Here is a 22674-nt window from a genome sequence, read left to right as displayed (position 1 = left end):
TTAACTCTGTAAAGTAGATATTATTCTCTTTACAAAAGAGAAAACTGAAGTTCTGAGGGATTAATGAGTTGTCCAAGGTTATGTAACTAGTAGCTATAGTAATTTGCTAAATTGAGATTCAGTCCTGTATCAGTGTGTAGTCTTTCCCACTGTGCCATACTGATTTCAGTAGAAGTGTTTCTCATCTAATCCTCCTAACAACCTTATAAATTAAGGATAGCCTTTATTTTTTCCCCTTAAGCTGTGTGCCCTTGTCTTTAATCAATTTTACTGGTATAATTTACAAACAAAAAGTATAACCACTTGTTAAGTGGGCAGTTAAATGAGTATTGACACATTTATATATAATTGGGAACCACTATCGCAATCCATCTTCCCAGAAAGCTGCCTTGTACTTCTCCCCAGTCCTTCCCTTCCAACTGAGGAAATCCTCTTTTGATATTTTCACCTAGGATTAGTTTTGCATGTTCTAAAACTTGATATAAATGATATAAATTCAGTATTCTTTTGTGTTCAGGTTCTTTTTCTGAACATAATGTCTGTGATATCCATTTTATTGCATATATCAATAGTTCATTCCTTTGTATTGCTTTCTATTCTGTTATACATTTATGCCACAATTGGATTGTCTCTTTTCTTTTTGATATTTGGGTTGTTTCCAGTTTGGAGATATTATGAATAAAGCTGCTTTCAATATTTGTATATAGGTCTTTGTGTGGAAAAAATTCTCTTGGGTAAACAACCCAGCCTTAATTTTTATAGGTGGGAATACCGATACTCAGAAGGGTTGAATGACTTCTCAAGGTCACATGACCAGTGATTTGGTTGACTCCTGTGCCTATATACTCTTTTTCCACTGTATCACACTTTCCCCCACTTTTTAGAGGTAATGATTACAGATGAAGTGATCTGGGAATTCAGATGAAGATCTCTGTCAGCTGGGGATATCAAAATGGGTTTCATGGGGCTTCCCTGGTGGCACAGTGGTTGAGAGTCCGCCTGCCGATGCAGGGGACGTGGGTTCGTGCCCCGGTCTGGGAAGATCCCACATGCCGTGGAGCGGCTGGGCCCGTGAGCCATGGCCGCTGAGCCTACGCGTCCGGAGCCTGTGCTCCGCAGCGGGAGAGGCCACAGCAGTGAGAGGCCCGCATACCGCAAAAAAAAAAAAAAAAAAAAAATGGGTTTCATGAAGATGACTTTTGAGTTGGCCTTGAAGAATTGATAGGCTTTGAATACATATAGGGTGAGAAGAAACGAATATTGTGAGCAAAGGTTCTTTTTTTTTTTCACACACACACATACACACTGTATTTTATTTTTACAAGAGATAAATAGACTAACACCAAGCATTATAAATGGATGACCACAACAAAAGCAACAAGGATTGCAATTACCAAACACGAAACACACTCATACTGTGTCATAATATTGACATTCAGTCCAGTAATCCTCTGCTGTAACAGCTCCTTTACTTTGCAGTGAAAATTGATTTGTGTATTTTTTGCCTCTGAGTCCTTGTCGGATTTTTTTTAATTCAAACAGAAAGTCACAACAATTATAATCATCCTCATCAGTTCACTCAGTCCCATGTAATTAATTTTTTTTTCATCTTGATCTTTTGTTAGCACTTTTATGAGTTCATCAGTTTTCCATTAGAGTTCTGAAAATGCTTATTCATTCAGTTCAGCACTATGGTCAGTTACCAGAAACCTGTACTTGTCAAAGTCTTTTCCATGAATTCCTTGAAGATGAAACCCTTTTACAGGAACATATTTGCAAAAGCATCAGAGTACACCCAGAACTGTCTGTAAATGACAAAAGACTTAAAAATGACTACAGTTAAAGATTTGATGAAAGTTCATAATAATGCAATTGACAAGGAAATTTAGTTATTTCTGAGATATACATTTTAAAGTAATAACTAGTATTATTACTTATAACATTATACCAGAACATATAAGAGTTTTAGAAATTTCATGTAATATCTGAAACATTTATATTAACATATTTCCATACAAATAACCCAAAGAAAGTTCTGTATTAGTTGTTTGTTTGTTTGTTTGTTTATACTGCAGGTTCTATTAGTCATCAGTTTTATACACATCAGTTTATACATGTCCATCCCAATCGCCCAATTCAGCACACCACCATCCCCACCCCACCACGGTTTTGTGCCCCTTGGTGTCCATACGTCTGTTCTCTACATCTGTGTCTCAACTTCTGCCTTGCAAACCGGTTCATCTGTACCATTTTTCTAGGTTCCACATACATGCATTAATATACGATATTTGTTTTTCTCTTTCTGACTTACTTCACTCTGTATGACAGTCTCTAGATCCGTCCACATCTCAACAAATGACTCAGTTTCGTTCCTCTTTATGGCTGAGTAATATTCCATTGTATATATGCACCACAACTTCTTTATCCATTCGTCTGTCGATGGGCATTTAGGTTGCTTCCATGACCTGGCTATTGTAAATAGTGCTGCAATGAACATTGGGGTGCATGTGTCTTTTTGAATTATGGTTTTCTCAGGGTATATACCCAGTAGTGGGATTGCTGTGTCATGTGGTAATTCTATTTTTAGTTTTTTAAGGAACCTCCATACTGTTCTCCATAGTGGCTGTATCAATTTACATTCCTACCAACAGTGCAAGAGGGTTCCCTTTTCTCCGCACTCTCTCCAGCATTTCTTGCTTGTAGATTTACTGATGATGCCCATTCTAACTGGTGTGAGGTGATACCTCATTGTAGTTTTGATTTGCATTTCTCTAATAATTAGTGATGTTGAGCAGCTTGTCATGTGCTTCTTGGCCAACTGTATGTCTTCTTTGGAGAAGTGTCTGTTTAGGTCTTCTGCCCATTTTTGGATTCGGTTGTTTGTTTCTTTAATATTGAGCTGTATGAGCTGTTTATATATTTTGGAGATTAATCCTTTGTCCGTTGATTCGTTTGCAAATATTTTCTCCCATTCTGAGGGTTGTCTTTTCGTCTTGTTTATGGTTTCCTTTGCTGTGCAAAAGCTTTGAAGTTTTATTAGGTCCGATTTGTTTATTTTTGTTTTTATTTCCATCACTCTAGGAGATGGATCAAAAAAGATCTTGCTGTGATTTATGTCAAAGAGTGTTCTTCCTATGTTTTCCTCTGAGAGTTTTATACTGTCCGGTCTTACATTTAGGTCTCGAATCCAATTTGAGTTTATTTTTGTGTATGGTGTTAGGGAGTGTTCTAATTTCATTCTTTTACAGGTACCTGTCCAGTTTTCCAAGCACCACTTATTGAAGAAACTGTCTTTTCTCCATTGTATATCTTTGCCTCCTTTGTCATAGATTAATTGACCATAGGTGCGTGGGTTTATCTCTGGGCTTTCTATCTTGTTCCATTGATCTGTGCGTCTGTTTTTGTGCCAGTACCATATTGTCTTGATTACTGTAGCTTTGTAGTATAGTCTGAAGTCAGGGAGTCTGATTCCTCCAGCTCCGTTTTTTTCCCTCAAGACTCCTTTGGCTATTCGGGGTCTTTTGTGTCTCCATACAAATTTTAAGATGATTTGTTCTAGTTCCGTAGAAAATGCCATTGGTAATTTGATAGGGATTGCATTGAATCTGTAGATTGCTTTGGGTAGTATAGTCATTTTCACAATATTGATTCTTCCAATCCAAGAACGTGGTATATCTTTCCATCTGTTGGTATCATCTTTAATTTCTTTCATCAGTGTCTTATAGTTTCCTGCATACAGGTCTTTTGTCCCCCTAGGTAGGTTTATTTCTAGGTATTGTATTTTTTTTGTTGCAGTGGTAAGTGGGAGTGTTTCCATAATTTCTCTTTCAGATTTTTCATCATTAGTGTATAGGAAATGCAAGAGATTTCTGTGCATTAATTTTGTATCCTGCAACTTTACCAAATTCATTGATTAGCTCTAGTAGTTTTCTAGTGGCATTTTTAGGAATTTCTATGTATAGTATCATGTCATCAGCAAACAGTGACAGTTTTACTTCTTCTTTTCCAGTTTGTATTCCTTTTATTTCTTTCTCTTCTCTGATTGCCATGGCTAGGACTTCCAAAAATATGTTGAATAATAGTGGTGATAGTGGACATCCTTGTCTCATTCCTGATCTTAGAGGAAATGCTTCCAGTTTTTCACCATTGAGAATGATGTTTGCTGTGGGTTTGTTGTATATGGCCTTTATTATGTTGAGGTAGGTTCCCTCTATGCCCACTTTCTGGAGAGTTATTATCATAAATGGGTGTTGAATTTTGTCAAAACCTTTTTCTGAATCTATTGAGATGGTTATATGGTTTTTATTTTTTGATTTGTTAATACGGTATATCACATTGATTGATTTGCGTATATTGAAGAATCCTTGCATCCCTGGGGTAAATCCCACTTGGTCATGGTGTATGATCCTTTTAATGTGTTGTTGGATTCTGTTTGCTAGTATTTTGTTGAGGATTTTGCATCTATATTCATCAGTATATTGGTCTGTAATTTCCTTTTTTTGTGGTATCTTTGTCTGGTTTTGGTATCAGGGTGATGGTGGCCTCATAGAATGAGTTTGGGAGTGTTCCTTCCTCTGCAATTTTTTGGAAGAGTTTGCGAAGGATGGGTGTTAGCTCTTCTCTAAATGTTTGATAGAATTCACCTGTGAAGCCATCTGGTCCTGGACTTTTGTTTGTTGGAAGATTTTTAATCCCAGTTTCAATTTCATTACTTGTGATTGGTCTGTTCATATTTTTTGTTTCTTCCTGGTTTAGTCTTGGAAGTTTATACATTTCTAAGAATTTGTCCATTTCTTCTAGGTTGTCCATTTTATTGGCACAGAGTTGCTTGTAGTAGTCTCTTAGGATGTTTTGTATTTCTGCGGTGTCTGTTGTAACTTCTCCCTTTTCATTACTAACTTTATTGATTTGAGTCTTCGTTTTTCTCTTGCTGAGTCTGGCAAATGGTTTATCAATTTTGTTTATCTTTTCAAAGAACCAGCTTTTAGTTTTATTGATCTTTGCTATTGTTTTCTTTGTTTCTATTTCATTTATTTCTGCTCTGATCTTTCTGATTTCTTTCCTTCTGCTAACTTTGGGTTTTCTTCATTCGTCTTTCTCTAGTTCCTTTGGGTGTAACGTTAGATTGTTTACTTGAGATTTTTCTTGTTTCTTGAGGTAAGCTTGTATAGCTATAAACTTCCCTCTTAAAACTGCTTTTGCTGCATCCCATAGGTTTTGGATCATCATGTTTTCATTGTCATTTGTCTCTAGGTATTTTTTGATTTTGTCTTTGATTTCTTCAGTGATCTCTTGGTCATTTAGTAACGTATTGTTTAGCCTCCATGTGTTTGTGTTTTTTACATTTTTTCCCCTGTAATTCATTTCTGATCTCATAGCGTTGTGGTCAGAAAAGGTGCTTGATATGATTTCAACTTTTTAAAATTTACTGAGGCTTGATTTGTGACCTAAGATGTGATCTCTCCTGGAGAGTGTTCCATGCGCACTTGAGAAGAAAGTGTAATCTGTTGTTTTTGGATGAATGTCCTATAAATATCAATTAAATCTATCTGGTCTGTTGTGTCATTTAAAGCTTCTGTTTCCTTATTTATTTTCATTTTGGATGATTTGTCCATTGGTGTAAGTGAGGTGTTAAAGTCTCCCACTATTATTATGTTACTGTTGATTTCCTCTTTTAGAGCTGTTAACAGTTGCCTTATGTTTGAGGTGCTCCTATGTTGGGTGCATATATATTTATAATTGTTATATCTTCTTCTTGGATTGATCCCTTGATCATTATGTAGTGTCTTTCCTTGTCTCTTGTAACATTCTTTATTTTAAAGTCTATTTTATCTGATATGAGTATTGCTACTCCAGCTTTCTTTTGATTTCCATTTGCATGGAATATCTTCTTCCATCCCCTCACTTTCAGTCTGTATGTGTCCCTAGATCTGAAGTGGGTCTCTTGTAGACAGCATATATATGGTCTTGTTTTTGTATCCATTTAGCAAACCTGTGTCTTTTGGTTGGAGCATTTAATCCATTCATGTTTAAGGGAATTATTGATATGTATGTTCCTGTGACCATATTCTTAATTGTTTTGGGTTTATTTTCGTCGGTCCTTTTCTTCTCTTGTGCTTCCCACTTAGAGAAGTTCCTTTAGCGTTTGTTGTAGAGCTGGTTTGGTGGTACTGAAATCTCTTAGCTTTTGCTTGTCTGTAAAGCTTTTGATTTCTCCATCGAATCTGAATGAGATCCTTGCTGGGTAGAGTAATCTTGGTTGTAGGTTCTTCCCTTTCATCACATTAAGTATATCATGCCATTCTCTTCTGGCTTGTAGAGTTTCTGCTGAGAAATCAGCTGTTAACCTTATGGGAGTTTCCTTGTCTGTTATTTGCTGTTTTTCCCTTGCCGCTTTCAATAATTTTTCTTTGTCCTTAATTTTTGCCAATTTGATTACTATGTGCCTCAGTGTGTTTCTCCTTGGGTTTGTCCTGTATGGGACTCTCTGCGCTTCCTAGACTTGGGTGGCTATTTTCTTTCCCATGTTAGGGAAGTTTTCGACTATAATCTCTTCAAATATTTTCTCTGGTCCTTTCGCTCTCTCTTCTGCTTCTGGGATCCCTATAATGCAAATGTTGTTGTGTTTAATGTTGTCCCAGAGGTGTCTTAGGCTGTCTTCATTTCTGTTCATTGTTTTTTCTTTATTCTGTTCCACAGCAGTGAATTCCACCATTCTGTCTTCCAGGTCACTTATCCATTCTTCTGCCTCAGTTATTCTGCTATTGATTCCTTCTAGTGTATTTTTCATTTCCGTTATTGTATTGTTCATCTCTGTTTCTTTTTTAATTCTTCTAGGTCTTTGTTAAACATTTCTTGCATCTTCTCGATCTTTGCCTCCATTCTTTTTCCGAGGTCCTGGATCATCTTCACTATCATTATTCTGAATTCTTTTTCTGGAAGGTTGCCTATCTCCACTTCATTTAGTTGTTTTTCTGGGGTTTTATCTTGTTCCTTCATCTGGTAGCCCTCTGTCTTTTCATCTTGTCTGTCTTTCTGTGAATGTGGTTTTTGTTCCACAGGCTGCAGGATTGTTATTCTTCTTGCTTCTGCTGTCTGCCCTCTGATCGCAAAGATTCTTTAGTACAGGCTTTATTCAATAGTAAATAAGTGTTTAATTAACGCCTATTCAATGCTAGGCTCTGTTCTGTATTCTGAGGCTATAGCAATAACAAAACCAGATGAGAAAGGGGGCGGAGTCAAGATGGCAGTGTGGGAGGACGCAGAGTTCACGTCTCCCCACAACTAGGGCACCTGTTGGATGCTGGTGGAGGACCTCGATGCCCAAGGAAATGGGAGGAACCCCCAAGAAACTGGCTTGGATGTGGGGGGGAGTGAGAGGGGGAGGAGAAGTGGAGGCTGGACAGGACCAGGACCCCTGAGGTGTGGCTTGCAGAGGGGAGGGATTCCCTCACCTGGGGGACCCTTGGGGGCTCATGGATCAATGGGTAGCACGCCTAGCATTTCCCCTTCCCAGTCAGGCCCCAGGAAGCCTGCTGGGCTCCCAGACCAGGTCTTCTGCTTGCTAAGGCGCCATCCGGGCTGCCTGGATCCTAGGGGCATAGGAGGGAGGTGAAGGGAGAAGAGGAGAGGTGGATGGGGAGGATCCCTCCAGGATCAGAGGATCAGGGGAAGCGTGCCGGGTGTTTCCCCCACCCACTTGGGCCCTGGGAAGCCTGCTGGTATCTGGGCCTGGTGCTCTGCCCTCCGAGGCCCCCTCTGCCTGTGGGGGTCCTAGGGGCATAGTAGGGAGGGAAGAGAGAGAAAGGGGAGGAGGGGCGGACCGGGAGGGGACCCTCTGGGACTGTGGTATCAAGGGAAGTGCCGTGGGCATATTCCCTGCCCACTCAGCTCGGGAAGCCTGTTGGGCTTCTGGGTCTGGTCCCCTGCCTTCTGGGGCCACCTCTGGCTGTGTGGGTCCTAGCAGCATAAGATGGGGTGTGGGGAGAAAAAGAGAGCAGTGGGGAGGGACCCTCCAGGATTGGAGGATCGGAGGGGAACGTGTCTAGTATTTCCCCTGCCCACTTGTGCCCAGGGAGCCCGCTGGGGTCCTGGACCTGGTCCTCTGCCCTCCAAGGCCTGAGGCACTCCTGGGCCCCTCCTGCTGTGTTGAGCCTAAGCCCCTCTGCCCCCGGTGCCTTTTCCAGCCCTGTGAGTCTGAAGCATAGGCCCTGCCCACTGCCTAAACCTTGCCCCTGCCTAAGCCCCGCTCCAAACAGCCAAGGCCTTTTCTGGCTTTTTTTTCCTTCCTTTTTTTTGCTGCTGTTCCAGTGTACCTTCTGGTTGTTGTTTCATCTATATTTTTATTTAAAAATTTTCTTCTAACACATCTGTTAGTTTTCTAATCTTATTGTATTTTTTACTCCTTGTTATTGTTCTCCTTTTTTTCTTTTTCTTTTTGCTGCCCTGCGCAGCTTGTGGGATCTTGGTTCATGAGCTGGGGGTTGAGCCTGAGCTCCTGCAGTGGGAGCCCTGAGTCCAAACCACTGGAGTAACAGAGAACCAGAGAACCTCAGGTCCCAAGGAATATTCGTTGGAGTGAGGTTTTCGGAGGTTCTCATCTTGGCACCAAGACCCAGATCTACACAACAGCCTACAAACTCCAGTGCTGGAAGTCTCAGGCCAAACAACCAGTAAGACAGGAAGACAATCCCACACATCAAAAAAAAAAGAGATGACAAAAAAATATGTTACAGATGAAGGAGCAAGGTGAAACCTACAAGACCAAATAAATGAAGAGGAAATTGGCAACCTACCTGAAAAAGAATTCAGAGTAATGATAGTAAACATAATCCAGAATCTCAGAAATAGAATGGAGGCACGGATTGAGAAAATATAATAAATGTTTAACAAAGATGTAGAAAAAATAAAGAACAAACAGAGATGGACAACACAATAACTGAAATGAAAAATTCACTAGAAGGAATCAATAATAGAATAACTGGGGCAGAAGAATGAATAAGTGAGCTGGAAGACAGAATGGTGGAAATAATTGCCGAGGAGCAGAATAAAGAAAAAAGAATGAAGTGAATTGAAGAAAATCTCAGAGACCTCTGGGACAACACTAAACTCACCAACATTCAAATTACAGGGTTCCCAGAAAAAGAAAAGAAAAAGAAATGCTCTGAGAAAATATTTGAAGAGATTATTGTGGAAAAGTTACTTAAAATGGGAAAGGAAATAATCACCCAAGTCCAGAAAGCACAGAGAGTCCCATACAGGATAAACCCTAGGAGAAACCCACCGAGACACATATTAATCAAACTAACAAAAATTAAGTTCAAAGGAAAAATATTAAAAGCAGCAAGGGAAAATCAAAATATAACATACAAAGGAATCCCCATAAGGTTAACAGCTGATTTTTCAGGAGAAACTCTGCAGGCCAGGAGGGAGTGGCAGATCTACTTAAAATGATGAAAGAGAAAAACCTACAACCAAGATTACCTAGCAAGGATCTCATTCAGATTTGATGGAGAAATCAAAAACTTTATAGACAAGCAAAAGCTAAGAGAAATCAGCACCACCAAACCAGCTTTACAACAAATGCTAAAAGAACTTCTCTAGGCGGGAAACACAAGAGAAGAAAAAAGACCCACAAAAACAAACCTAAAACAATTAAGAAAATGGTAATAAGAACATATGTATAGACAATAACCTTGAATGTAAATAGATTAAATGCTCCAACCAAAAGACACAGACTGGCTGAATGGATACAAAAACAAGACCCATATATATGCTGTGTACAGGAGACCCACTTCAGACCTAGGGACACATCCAGACTGAGGTGAAGGGATGGAAAAAGATATTCCATTCAAATGGAAATCAAAGAAAGCTGGAGTAGCAATACTCGTATCAGATAAAATAGACCTTAAAATAAAGGCTGTTACAAGAGATAAGGAAGGACACTACATAATAATCAAGGGATCAATCCAAGAAAAAGATATAACAATTATAAATATGCACCCAACATAGGAGCATCTCAATACATAAGAAATGCTAACAGCCATAGAAGGGGAATTCGACAGTAGCAATAATGGTAGGGGACTTTAACACCTCACTTACACCAATGGACAGATCATCCAAACAGAAAATAAATAAGGAAACACAAGCTTTAAATGACACAGTAGACCACATAGATTTAATTCATATTTATAGGACATTCTACTTGAAAGTGGCAGAATACATGTTCTTCTCAAGTGCACACAGAACATTCTACAGGATAGATCACAGCTTGGGTCACAAATCAAGCCTCAGAAAATTTAAGAAAATTGAAATTGTATCAGGCATCTCTTCTGACTACGATATGAGATTAGAAATCAATTACAGGAAAAAAAGGGTAAAATACACAAATACATGGAGGCTAAACAGTGCACTACTAAATAACCAAGAGATCACTGAAGAAATCAAAGAGGAAATCAAAAAATACCTAGAAACAAATGACAATGAGAACACGACGACCCAAAACCTATGGGATGCAGCAAAAGCTGTTCTAAGAGGGAAGTATGTAGCAATACAATCCTACCTCAAGAAACAAGAAAAATCTCAAATAAACAACCTAATATTACACCTTAAACAATTAGAGAAAGAAGAACAAAGAAAACCCAAAGTTAGTAGGAGGAAAGAAATCATAAAGATCAGAGCAGAAATAAGTAGAAAAAAAGAAAACAGTAGCAAAGATCAGTAAACTAAAAGTTGGTTGTTTGAGAAGATAAACAAAATTGATAAAACTTTAGCAAGACTGATCAAGAAAAAAAGGGAGAGGACTCAAATCAATAAAATTAGAAATGATAAAGGAGAAATCACAACTGACACTGCAGAAATGTAAAGGGTTAGAAGAGATTACCACAAACAACTATATGCCAATAAAATGGACAAGTACAAAGAAATGGACAAATTCTTGGAAAGGTACAGTTTTCCAAGACTGAACCAGGAAGAATTAGAAGATATAGACAGACGTATTAGAAGTAATGAAATAGAAACTGTAATTGAAAATCTTCCAATAAACAAAAGCCCAGGACCAGATGGCTTCACAGGCAAATTCTATCTAACATTTAGAGAATAGCTAACACCAAGCCTCAAATTTTTCCAAAAAACAGCAGAGGGAGGAACACTCCCAAAATTCGTTCTATGAGGCCACCATCACCCTGATACCAACACCAGGCAAAGATATCACAAAGAAATAAAATTACAGACCAATATCACTGATGATCATAGATGCAGAAATCCTCAACAAAATACTAGCAAACAGAATCCAATAGCATGTCAAAAGGATCATACACCATGATCAAGTGGGATTTATCCCAGGGATGCAAGGATTCTTCAGTATACACAAATCAATCAATGTGGTACACCATATTAACAAATTAAGGAATAAAAACCATATGATCATCTCAATAGATGCAGAAAAAGCTTTTGACAAAATTCAACACTCATTTATCATAAAAACACTCCAGAAAATGGGCATAGAGAGAACCTACCTCAACATAATAAAGGCCATGACAAAATCACAGCAAACATCATTCTCAATGGTGAAAAACTGAAAGCGTTTCCACTAAGATCAGGAACAAGACATGGATGTCCACTCGCCACTCTTATTCAACATAGTTTGGAAGTCCTAGCCACAGCAATCAGAGCAGAAAAAGAAATAAAAGGAATACAAATTGGAAAAGAATAAGTAAAGCTGTCACTGTTTGCAGATGACATGATACTATACATAGAAAATTCTAAAGTTGCCACCAGAAAACTACTAGAGCTGATCAATGAATTTGGTAAGGTTGCAGGATACAGAATTAATGCACAGGAATCTCTTGCATTCCTATACACTAATAACAAAAAATCAGAAAGATAAATTAAGGAAACAATTCCATTTACCATCGCAACAAAAAGAGTAAAATACCTAGGAATAAACCTACCTAAGGAGGCAAAAGACTTGTACTCAGAGAACTATAAAACACTGATGAAAGAAATCAAAGTTGACATAAAAAGGTGGAGAAATATACCACTTTCTTGGATTGGAAGAATCAATATTGTGAAAATGACTATACTACCCAAAGCAATCTACATATTCAGTGCAATCCCTATCAAACTACCAATGACATTCTTCACAGAATTAGCAGAAAATTTTTTTACAATTTGTATGGAAACACAAAAGATCCCGAATAGCCAAAGCAATCTTGAGAAAGGAAAATGGAGCTGGTGGAATCAGGCTCCCTGTCTTCAAATTATACTACAGAGCTACAGTAATCAAGACAGTATGGTACTGGCTCAAAAACAGAAATATAGATCAATGGTACAGGATAGAAAGCCCAGAGATAAACCCACGCACATATGGTCACCTAATTTATGACAAAGGAGGCAAGAACATACAATGGAGAAAAGACAGCCTCTTCCATAACTGGTGCTGGGAAAACTGGACAGCTACATGTAAAAGAATGAAATCAGAACACTTCTTAGCACATACACAAAAATAAGCTCCAAATGGATTAAAGACCTAAATGTAAAATTGGACACTATAAAACTCTTAGAGGAAAACATAGGAAGAACACTCTTTGACATAAATCATAGCAAGATCTTTTTTGATCCACCTCCTAGAGTAATGGAAATAAAAACAAAAATAAACAAATGGGACCTAATGAAACTTCAAAGCTTTTGCACAGCAAAGGAAACCATAAACAAGACGAAAAGGCAACCCTCAGAATGGGAGAAAATATTTGCAAACGAATCAATGGACAAAGGATTAATCTCCAAAATATATAGACAGCTCATGCAGCTCAATATTAAAGAAACAAACAACCAAATCCAAAAATGGGCAGAAGACCTAAACAGACATTTCTCCAAAGAAGACATACAGATGGCCAAGAAGCACATGAAAAGCTGCTCAACATCACTAATTATTAGAGAAATGCAAATCAAAACTACAGTGAGGTATCATATCACACTGTTCAGAATGGCCATTATCAAAAAATCTACAAACAATAAATGCTGGAGAGGGTGTGGAGGAAAGGGAACCCTTTTGCACTGTTGGTGGGAATGTAAATTGATACAGCCACGATGGAGAACAATGTGGAGGTTCCTTAAAAAACTAAAAATAGAACTACCATACAACCCAGCAATCCCACTGTGGGGCATATACCCTGAGAAAACCATAATTCAGTAGGATGCATGTACCCCAATATTCATTGCAGCACTATTTACATTAGCCAGGACATGGAAACAACCTAAATGTCCATCAACAGATGAATGGATAAAGAAGATTTGGTACATATATACAGTGGAATATTACTCAGCCAGCCATAAAAAGGAACGAAATTGGGTCATTTTTGGAGATGTGGATGGACCTAGAGTCTGTCATACAGAGTGAAATAAGCCAGAAAGAGAAAAACAAATACTGTATATTAATGCATATTTGTGGAATCTAGAAAAATGGTACAGATGAACCTATTTGCAGCACAGGAGTAGAGATGTAGACGTAGAGAATGGACATGTGGACACAGGGAGGGGAAGGGGAGGGTAGGACAAATTGGGAGATTAGGTTTGACATAAGTACACTACCATATGTAAAATAGAGCTAGTGCGAACCTGCTGTATAACACAGGGAGCTCAGCTTGGTGCTCTGTGATGACCTAGATGCGTGGGGTGAGGATGGGGTGGGAGGGAGGTCTAATAGGAAAAAAAAAAAAAGAACATAATGGAGTTTACATTCTTGTGGGGAAAGAGGGACAGTCCACCAAGTAAGTAAATAATATAAAGTAATGAGTGCTCTAGAGAAGAAGTGGGATAGGGAGTGCCAGTGGTGGGAGTCAGGATAAACAGGTTGCACTTTTTAAAAGAGCGTGTCAGAAGGCCTCACTGAGAAAGTGACATGTGGGCAAAGATGGAGTTAATCTTGAGTGTTCCAGATGGGGACTTTAAATTGTAAAGCCCTGAGGCAGTAGTGTGTCTGGCATGTTGGGGAACTTAAGGAGGCCAGTGTGGTTGAAGTGGAATGAACACCAGAGAAGAGGGGAGTAGGAGGTATGGTCAGAGACTTATGGGGAGTTAGAAGGTTTAGGGTGTGGTAGGCCACTGTGAGGATTTTGACTTCTACTCTGAGTGAGATGTAGAGGCATTGGAGAAGTTGTGAACAGAGGTAGTATATTTTTAAAAGTGTAACATTTTTACTGGGATATAATCCATGTACCCTACAACTCACCCATTTAAAAAGTGATTCTTAGTATATTCACAGAGTTGTACAACTGTCACCATATTGAATTTTAGAACATTTTCATCATCCCAAAAAGAAACCCTGTACTTATTAGCAGTAACTCATCATCCTCCAACTCTCTAGCCCTAGGCAAGCAGTAATCTGTTTTTCTGACTCTCTTGATTTGCCCATTTTGGACATTACATATAAGTGGAATTATGTAATATGTGGTCTTTTATGACTGGCTTCTTTCACTTAGCATCTTGTTTTCAAGATTCCTTTATGTTGTAGCATGTACAAGTACTTTATTCTATTTTGTGGCCGAATAAGATTTCATTGTATGGATATAGTACATTTTATTTATCCAACAGTTTTTGGACATTTGGGTTGTTTCCACTTTTTGGCTCTTAGGAATAATGTTGCTGTGAATACTTGTATGTAAGTTATTGTGTGAGCATATGTTTTCATTTGAAGTGCTGCATTTTAAAAGGAGCAGATTCACTTGATGAAGATAAATGACCTAGACTGTCATCCCAGAAGGTTGGGTTCCAACTGTTGCTTGCTTTTCTTTGTTCAGTAGCTTTTGTTACGGCGTTAAGCCATTTTTTCTCACAATTTCTCTGTCCTCTTGTTTTTTATCTAGTTTCCTAGCTTTGGATTTCTTTGAATAAAGGGTTGACCAATATTAACTAGGTTCCCTGAAAAGTAGGATCTGTTGTACGTAGAGAATTAGATGTTCTGTAATTGAGATATTATGATAAAATCTCAGTTTTCGGAAGTTCCTAAGGAGAGGTTACACAGTGTTTTGTATACTGAGTTGGGATTCATTAGTGGGTCATAAATCAATTCAGTGAAAGCAGTATTTAAAAAATGAAATAGAATAGAATAGGAAATAATCAGAGTGCATCTCTCACAATAGGGATAAATATTACTTCATGAAACTTTGTTTCAGTTAATCATGTATGTATGAACTGAGTCATGATATAAAGTGTGTGTGTGTGTTTAGTAAAAAAAAAAGCTTGAAGCCTTTGGATTGGAATGTCATAGGCTATTTATGTAATTAATACTCTTTCTCTTCCATTTAATTTCTTTTGGAGATATTGAGGTATTATTCAGCATAGAGTGTTTGAAACATGCTATAGTATATCTAAACGGAATATAAAGGGGTGATGTTTTTGTTGTTTAATGTAATGAGAAACTTGCGGGGATGAGATTTTTATCTTTTATGAATAAATATGATTTTATGACAATGTTATGACTAAGAGTATGTACTATATATTTTTTATTATAGGAGTCACACCCCATGGGTTTGTGTGGTAAATGAACTTCTTGGCATAGAAGGGAATTGAAAAATGATGGTAAGTGATCAAGCTACCTTAAGCATTAACCTTAGTTTTTTTAGCCTCCTTCTACCTCCCTTCCTTCCTTCTATTTTTAATTCATTCTCTTTTTTGATGTAATATTTGTTACCTTCAAGACACTCTATGGAACACATTTGTTATAAAGCACAACAATAAAGTAACTGACTGTGAATGTACTGTTCAACTTGAGAGCCATAGACTCTCACTCCTAACATTTGTACAACCTAGGGCAAGAATAGAAATGGAAGTCAGCTTTTTTTTTTAACAATATGTCTTAATCTTAAAAAGTTATAAATCAGGTTATGTCAGCAGCCTGACTTACTTTCCTACCCAGGGCCCAGCCAGCTCTTAAAGGAGCAATATACTCCCTGGGGTTGGCAGGGTGGAAGTTGGGCCAGGGTGGTCTCCGAATCTTAGATGGGGACTGATGTGGTGAAAGTCCCCAGAGAGTCTGGGCAGATGGGTTCTCCTTCCCCATATTCTACTTTTCTAACTCAAGATTTAAGGCAGTTCTAAGTATCTTCTTAAACTATCCCACTCAAACCCAGGAGGAGGAGGGAAAGCAGTTTCTGGGGGAATCCAGGCTGCCTAGACACATTCCTTGGGAGATTGGGGGTGGCCATTCTTAAGTAAAATTAGATGTTTTTACCTTGGTTTCTCAGCACAGAGGCTGTGCTTTGCCTCCTTCCTTCTCTTCATTGTCTTCTCTTAGGATGGGGAGGTCTCAGTTCAGTTTGTGAATCTCTCTCTATTAATTCCTGTACCCTCAATTAGTTACTTATTATCTTTGGGTTTTGATATTTTTGATGTTTTGATATTTTGATAGGTGTAATCTCCTAAAGTGTAGGGCTCAGGGCAGGAGCCTCCTCTTTTGGGTATAAAGGCAGGACTGTTTCTACCTATATTCTCCTTTCCTATCTCATCCTGCCCCATTCCACACTCCAGTTTCTTTTATATCTTAAAGACATAAAAAAAGCTGAGTTTTAAATTTTTTAAATCTGTCATTTGGGATTGTTTTCTTGCTGCCTTTAATATTCTGAGAAATTCTTATAGTGAGGGCCTTTTAAGTCCTAATAAGCTCTGTTTTTGTTTGTCTAAGGTATCTTTTTTTCCTGCCCTAATTTTGAAAGATGGTCTGCTGAGTATAGAAGTCTAGATTGATTAATTTTTCTCTCAGTATGCTGAAAAAATTATTCCACTGTTTTCAACCTCTTTTTGATTTTTCTTTTTCTTTTTACTTTGTTTTAATATTATATGCAATGTTTACATGGTTCACAATTCCTATTAAACAGTATTCATTTAGAGAAGTATGACTTTTCTTCTTCCTCTTCTTTCCTTCGTGGGCAATCTTTTCTTTTCCATGTTTTAAATTGTGGTAAAATGCAGAAAATTTACCATCTCACCCATTTTAAAAAATTTATTTATTTATTTTGGCTGCATTGGGTCTTCGTTGCTGCTCGTGGGCTTTCTCTAGTTGCGGCGAGCGGGGGCTACTCCGCGTTGTGGTGCGCAGGCTTCTCTTGTTGTGGAGCACGGACTCTAGGCACGTGGGCTTCAGTAGTTGTGGCATGTGGGCTTCAGTAGTTGTGGCTTGCAGGCTCTAGAGCACAGGCTCAGTAGTTGTGGTGCATGGGCTTAGTTGCTCTGCGGCATGTAGGATCTTCCTGGCCCAGGGCTCGAACCCGTGTCCCCTGCATTGGCAGGCAGATCCTTAACCAGTGTGCCACCAGGGAAGCCCCTCGACCATTTTTAAGTGTTCAGTTCAGTGGTATTAAGTACATTAATATAGTTGTGCGACCATCACCACTGTCCATCTTCAGAACTCTTTTCATCTTGCAAAACTGAAACTCTATACCAATTAAACAATAACTCCCTATTTCTTTCCTCCCCCAGCCCCTGGCAGCCACCATTTTACTTTCTCTCTCTATGATTATGACTACTCTAGGTACCTCATATAAGTGGAATCATACAGTATTTGTCTTTTTGTGACTAGTTTATTTCACTTAGTATACTATCCTAAGGTAGTAGCATATGTCAGAATTTACTTTTTAAGACTGAATAATATTCCATTGTATGTATATACTACATTCTGCTTATCCATTCATTTGTCTACGGACAGGGTTGCTCCCACATTTTAACTATTGTGAAAATGCTGCTGTGAACATGGATGTATAAATATTTCTTTGAGACCCTAGTTTTAATTCTTTTTGCTATATACCCAAAGTAGAATTCCTGGATCATATCAGATTTTTTGAGGAACCTCCATACTGTTTTCCACAGCAGCTATACCATTTTACATTCCAACCAGTAGTGAGCAAGGGTTCCAGTTTGTTCACATCCTTGTTATTATTATTTTTTTTTGGTAGTAGCTATCCTAATGGGTCTTGTGGGTAATCATTTTGACTAGTTTTTGGTTTATCCTTTATTGCTTATATTTTCAAAAAGAAGAAAAATATATAAGTATGTATATAATTTATATATATTTATCATTCTCTTTCTCAAATCCAAAGATACCGTATTCTAATACTTTTTTCCCCCACTTAGCAATATATCCTAGATCATTAGAGATCTTCATTCCTTATTACAGCTGCATAGTATTTCCTTTTGATCTCTGTTGTTTTTAAACTGCTTAATGGGAAAGGTATAGTAAAGCACTGCTTATTGTGACTCTGAAGAATGTGGCCAAAACCCTGAAAGTAAATGAAATATGCCTGTGATCATCCATAACAGATAATTCACATACAGAAAATATATTCACTGTACTTGTAAAATTCTTGCGTTTCTTATTCAGAAACATAGTAGTACATTTCCCAGAATTCTAACAGATAAGAATTGACAGCTGATAGCTTGATAGGGAAGAAGACAAAATAATTAAGAATTAAGTTTTTCTTTTCTGCAAAATCATTAGGAAGTAAAGAGCCCAAAAAGTCTAAAAACACTTTGGCCTGGGCCCATTTATTTTAAGACAGTCATCCACTGCCCTTCTATAGCTCCTGAAGGCTATATATGACAATATCATACAAAAGTTGGTGTTTGTAGTGATAGCCTGAAAGTTTCAAGAAAAGAGGAAGTTGCTTCAGTAGTCTCTGTTTCAGAAGTCAGGGAGCTGTAATTCAGAGATTTTCATCCAAAATGGTAAAATCAAAAAGAATTTGTGCTTAGCAGGGCAGAACTTTACTTGTGGATTTATGTTGAGCACCTTATTTCCCAATGATGTTCATTTATTCATGATATATTTATTTTGTCAATTATTTATTGATGATTTCTTTTTTTTTAAACATCTTTATTGGAGTATAATTGCTTTACAGTGGTGTGTTAGTTTCTGCTTTATAACAAAGTGAATCAGTTATACATACACATGTCCCCATATTTCTTCCCTCTTGTGTCTCCCTCCCTCCCACCCTCCCTATCCCACTCCTCTAGGTGGTCACAAAGCACCGAGCTGATCTCCCTGTGCTATGCGGCTGCTTCCCACTAGCTATCTTGACGATTTCTTTATCATTCCAATTATTCATCATTCATGATGTATTTATGTGCTGGGCACTGTGCTAGCACACACTAGCTAGAGTGATGAACAAAATCCAGTCCTCCAGAAGCTTATGGTCTAATGGGGAGCATAGATGGTAAACACATAATTATATAATTTAAAATTTAATTGTGAGATGTGCTACAAAGGTGTACAAGTTGATTCGAGTATATAAAAGGGGTCGTGGCCAAGTCTGGGAGTTGAAGATACCTCATTCTGAGAAAGTACCATTAAGTCGGGGCTTGAAAGATCATTAGGCCTTGGCTGGGCTAAGAGGAACACTGTCTTAGTTAGGATGCTTTCAGTAGCAAGTAGAGATAAGACTTGATCTATTAGCTCAACAGTTTCACCAAGGATTTGATTGCTTTTCTTCCCTTGGTTCTGCCTTCTGTTTTGTTGCCATAATCTTAAGGTTTGCTCCCTTTAAGGTCTCCAGTTGGTTAGTGATAGTTTTCAGAACTTTGTATTCCCTCATGTATGGCCAGTAGGAAAATGAGTCTTTTCTCCAATATTTCAGGAGAAGATCTGAAGTCCACTGTGTATTGATCACCTTACGTTACATGCTTACACCAGAATCACTTGTTATGCCTGGAGGAGTGGAATATGCTGATTGGCTTAGGCAAGGTCATGGGTTGCCTGGAGTTAGGGATGAAGTCTACTTCTCTAGAACCACGTGAGACCTCAACAAAATTGAACTATTAGGAAAGATGTAGGGAGTGAATGCTGGGGAGGAAGCCAATAAAATGTACATTGTAGAGTGGCAGAACATTCTAAATAGCAGAGAGAATTCTATATAAATGCCTTGAATTAGGAGGGAGCTTGGTGGCTGTAGGGAACTGAATAGAAGTCAGTGGGGTTGGAGCATGACAGACAAGAAGAGTAATGGAGGGACTTCCCTGGTGGCACAGTGGTTAAGAATCCACCACAACTACTGAGCCTGCTCTCTAGAGCCTGTGAGCCACAGCTGCTGAGCCCGTGCTCCACAACTACTGAAGTCCATGTGCCCTAGGGCCCATGTGCCACAACTGCTGAGCACCGTGTGCTGCAACTACTGAAGCCCACACATCTAGAGTCCATGCTGTGCAACAAGTCAATGAGAAGCCTGTGCACCTCAACAAAGAGCAGCCCCCACTTGCCACAACTAGAGAAAGCCCATGTGCAGCAACAAAGACCTGATGCAGCCAAAAATAAAATTTAAAAAATTAATAAATAAAATAAAATTTCTGAGACTCAATTTATCAAAAAGAAAAGAAAAGAAAAGAGTAATGGAAGATGAGGCTAGAGAGATAAACAGAGGCTGGTTTGTGCTTTGGTAGATAATGCCAGATTTCCAAAGTGGTTGTACCAGTTTAGCTTCCTGTCAGCAGTGTAAGCAGTTGCCCCAACTCCTCACCACCATACAGTATAGTCATTTATTTAAAAAAAAAATTTAGTATTTCCGGTGCCTGCTTTTGAGTAGCTTTTTATATGGTAATTGGTTATTTTTGTATCTTTTGTGAAGTGCCTATTTTCCTGTTGGGTTGTCTTTCTTTTTCTAATTGATTTAAGGAGTTCTCTATCTATCCTGGGTACAATACCTTTGTTTCTTTTATGCATATATCTTCTTTGTGGCTTGCTTTTTCATTCTTTTAATGATGTCTTTTTAGTAGAAGCTGTTCTTAATTTCAGTGAAGTTCAGTTTATTAGTTTTTTCCTTTATGATTAGTGCTTTTTGTGTCTCGATTAAGACTTTTTTCTTTACCTGAAGTTCATGAAAATATCATCCTTTATTATCATTATTTTTAGCACCTTTTATTTTGCTATAATTTCAAATTTAAGAAAGGTTGCAAGAGGAGTACAAGGAATTCTCATATATTCTTTAACTAACTTTACCAATTGCTAATTTTGTCTCTTTTCTCATATTCTCTTTCTCTTTTTCTATATGTATGTGTGTGTATATAAAACATGCAGATGTGTATAAATGTATATATACACAATATGTGTATCTAAAATTACACATAGGGAGTTCCCTGGTGGTCCAGTGGTTAGGACTCTGCACTTCCACTGCAGGGGCCCTAGGTTCGATCCCTGGTTGGGGAAGTAGGATCCCACATGCTATGCGGCAGAGCCAGAAAAAAAAGATCATGTAAACATACAAACACATATACATATGTACCTATAGACATGTACACGTATTTGCACACACATATATTTGCACAAACATGCATATAGTATATGCATGTTATGTGCATAAATATATTACTCTTCCATGAACCATTTGAAAATATTTTGATCTCAAGGAGACAGCAGTGAGTGGTCCTGAAGAGAGATCCTAGTTCCCTGCTCAGAAAGTGAACCTGGGTAGCCTGGGTGAAAACCAGGAATCCTAACCACTTGACCACCAGGGGCTAGAGGCTAGAAGCAAAGTTGCCCTGGCTCTTGCCCCTCACTGAAAAATAAATTTCTCAAGGAGGCAAAAACTGTAAAAACAGGAACAAAGTTTATTACTAGAGACACAGCACAAGTGGGAGAGCACAGAGAAACAGTTTATTTAAGATAGAAGCAAGACAGAGATACACACCTGTAGAGAAAGGATGTGGGTGTCCTCCCTAATGAGGAGGAGTGCACCAGAGAGGTGATTCAAATCACTTACATAGGGCACTTCTTCCTGGTCTTTGTTTACCTTTGGCCAATTATCTCATTTCTTTCCCACAGGGGACCTGTCCTAGGGCCCACCCTGAAATGTGTGTGCATCTTTTTGCCAAGATGGATTCCAGTGTAGAGGCCTCTGGGGAGGTTGACACCACCTCTTATGGGGTGGCGCCCCCTCCCCTTTTGACCCCAGAGGAGCCTTTCTGCACACGTGTAGTTGGAGAGGTCTCCTAGTCCTTAAAAATGAGAAATATGTGGTCTCTTTATCTTTCATCCAAGCAAGACTCAGCTCCTCCTTGCTCCTGCCATTATCTTTCTCTTGGAGTATCTGTCCACAGGGGACAGATTCCAGGTGCTCAGCCTGGGGTCCACCTATCTCCTGCCTCAATTTGAAGCTAGCATACTCTTTTATCCCTAGATATTCAGTGTATGTTTCGTAAGAGCAAGGACATTCTCTTACATGACCACAATTCAATTATCAAAATCTAGAAATTTAACATTCATATAATACTATTATATAAGCCACAATGTAGTCAAAGTTTGTCATTATCTCAGTAATATCTCTTGTAGCTATTTTTTTTCTTGATCCATTTAGTTATCATGTCTCTTTGGTCTCCTTTAACCTGGAATAATTCCTGAGACTTTCTTTGCCTCTTTTGACTTTGCCATTTTCGAAGGGTACAGGACAGTTATTTTGAAGAACGTCACTCGATTCTGGTCATGTTTCCTTATTATTAGAGTCAGATTTTGTATTTTTGGCAGAATAGCACATGAATGATGATGTGTCCTTGTCAGTATATCACATCATGAAGCATATGATGTCAGTTTGTCCTACTATTGATCATGTTGACTCTGATCACTTGGTTAATATAGGGTATTGTCAGGTTCTTCTATTTAAAGTTTGCTTTCTCTTTTGAAATTAATTTGTCAAGAGA

At 38.3% G+C, this 22674-nt stretch overlaps 1 protein-coding gene and 1 non-coding gene across 2 annotated transcripts in view; both read left to right on the top strand.

The window, feature by feature from the left end:
* Positions 1 to 22674, top strand: part of SCAPER (S-phase cyclin A associated protein in the ER) — a 493174-nt gene that overhangs the window by 15969 nt on the left and 454531 nt on the right. Inside the window, exon 2 of the mRNA XM_060005554.1 lies at positions 15513 to 15579. Within this exon, the coding sequence (XP_059861537.1) occupies positions 15574 to 15579 (6 nt within the window). The 5' untranslated portion in view covers positions 15513 to 15573. The remainder of the gene's footprint in view (positions 1 to 15512; positions 15580 to 22674) is intronic.
* On the top strand, positions 21115 to 21187 carry TRNAG-UCC (transfer RNA glycine (anticodon UCC)). Its single transcript has one exon. It is a non-coding gene; the product is annotated as a tRNA-Gly (tRNA).

The sequence above is a fragment of the Delphinus delphis genome, chromosome 2 (genome assembly GCF_949987515.2).
Source record: "Delphinus delphis chromosome 2, mDelDel1.2, whole genome shotgun sequence".
NCBI lineage: Eukaryota > Metazoa > Chordata > Mammalia > Artiodactyla > Delphinidae > Delphinus > Delphinus delphis.
The sequence above is the reverse complement of the archived record's forward strand: the minus strand, read 5'-3'. Positions and strand labels throughout refer to the sequence as shown.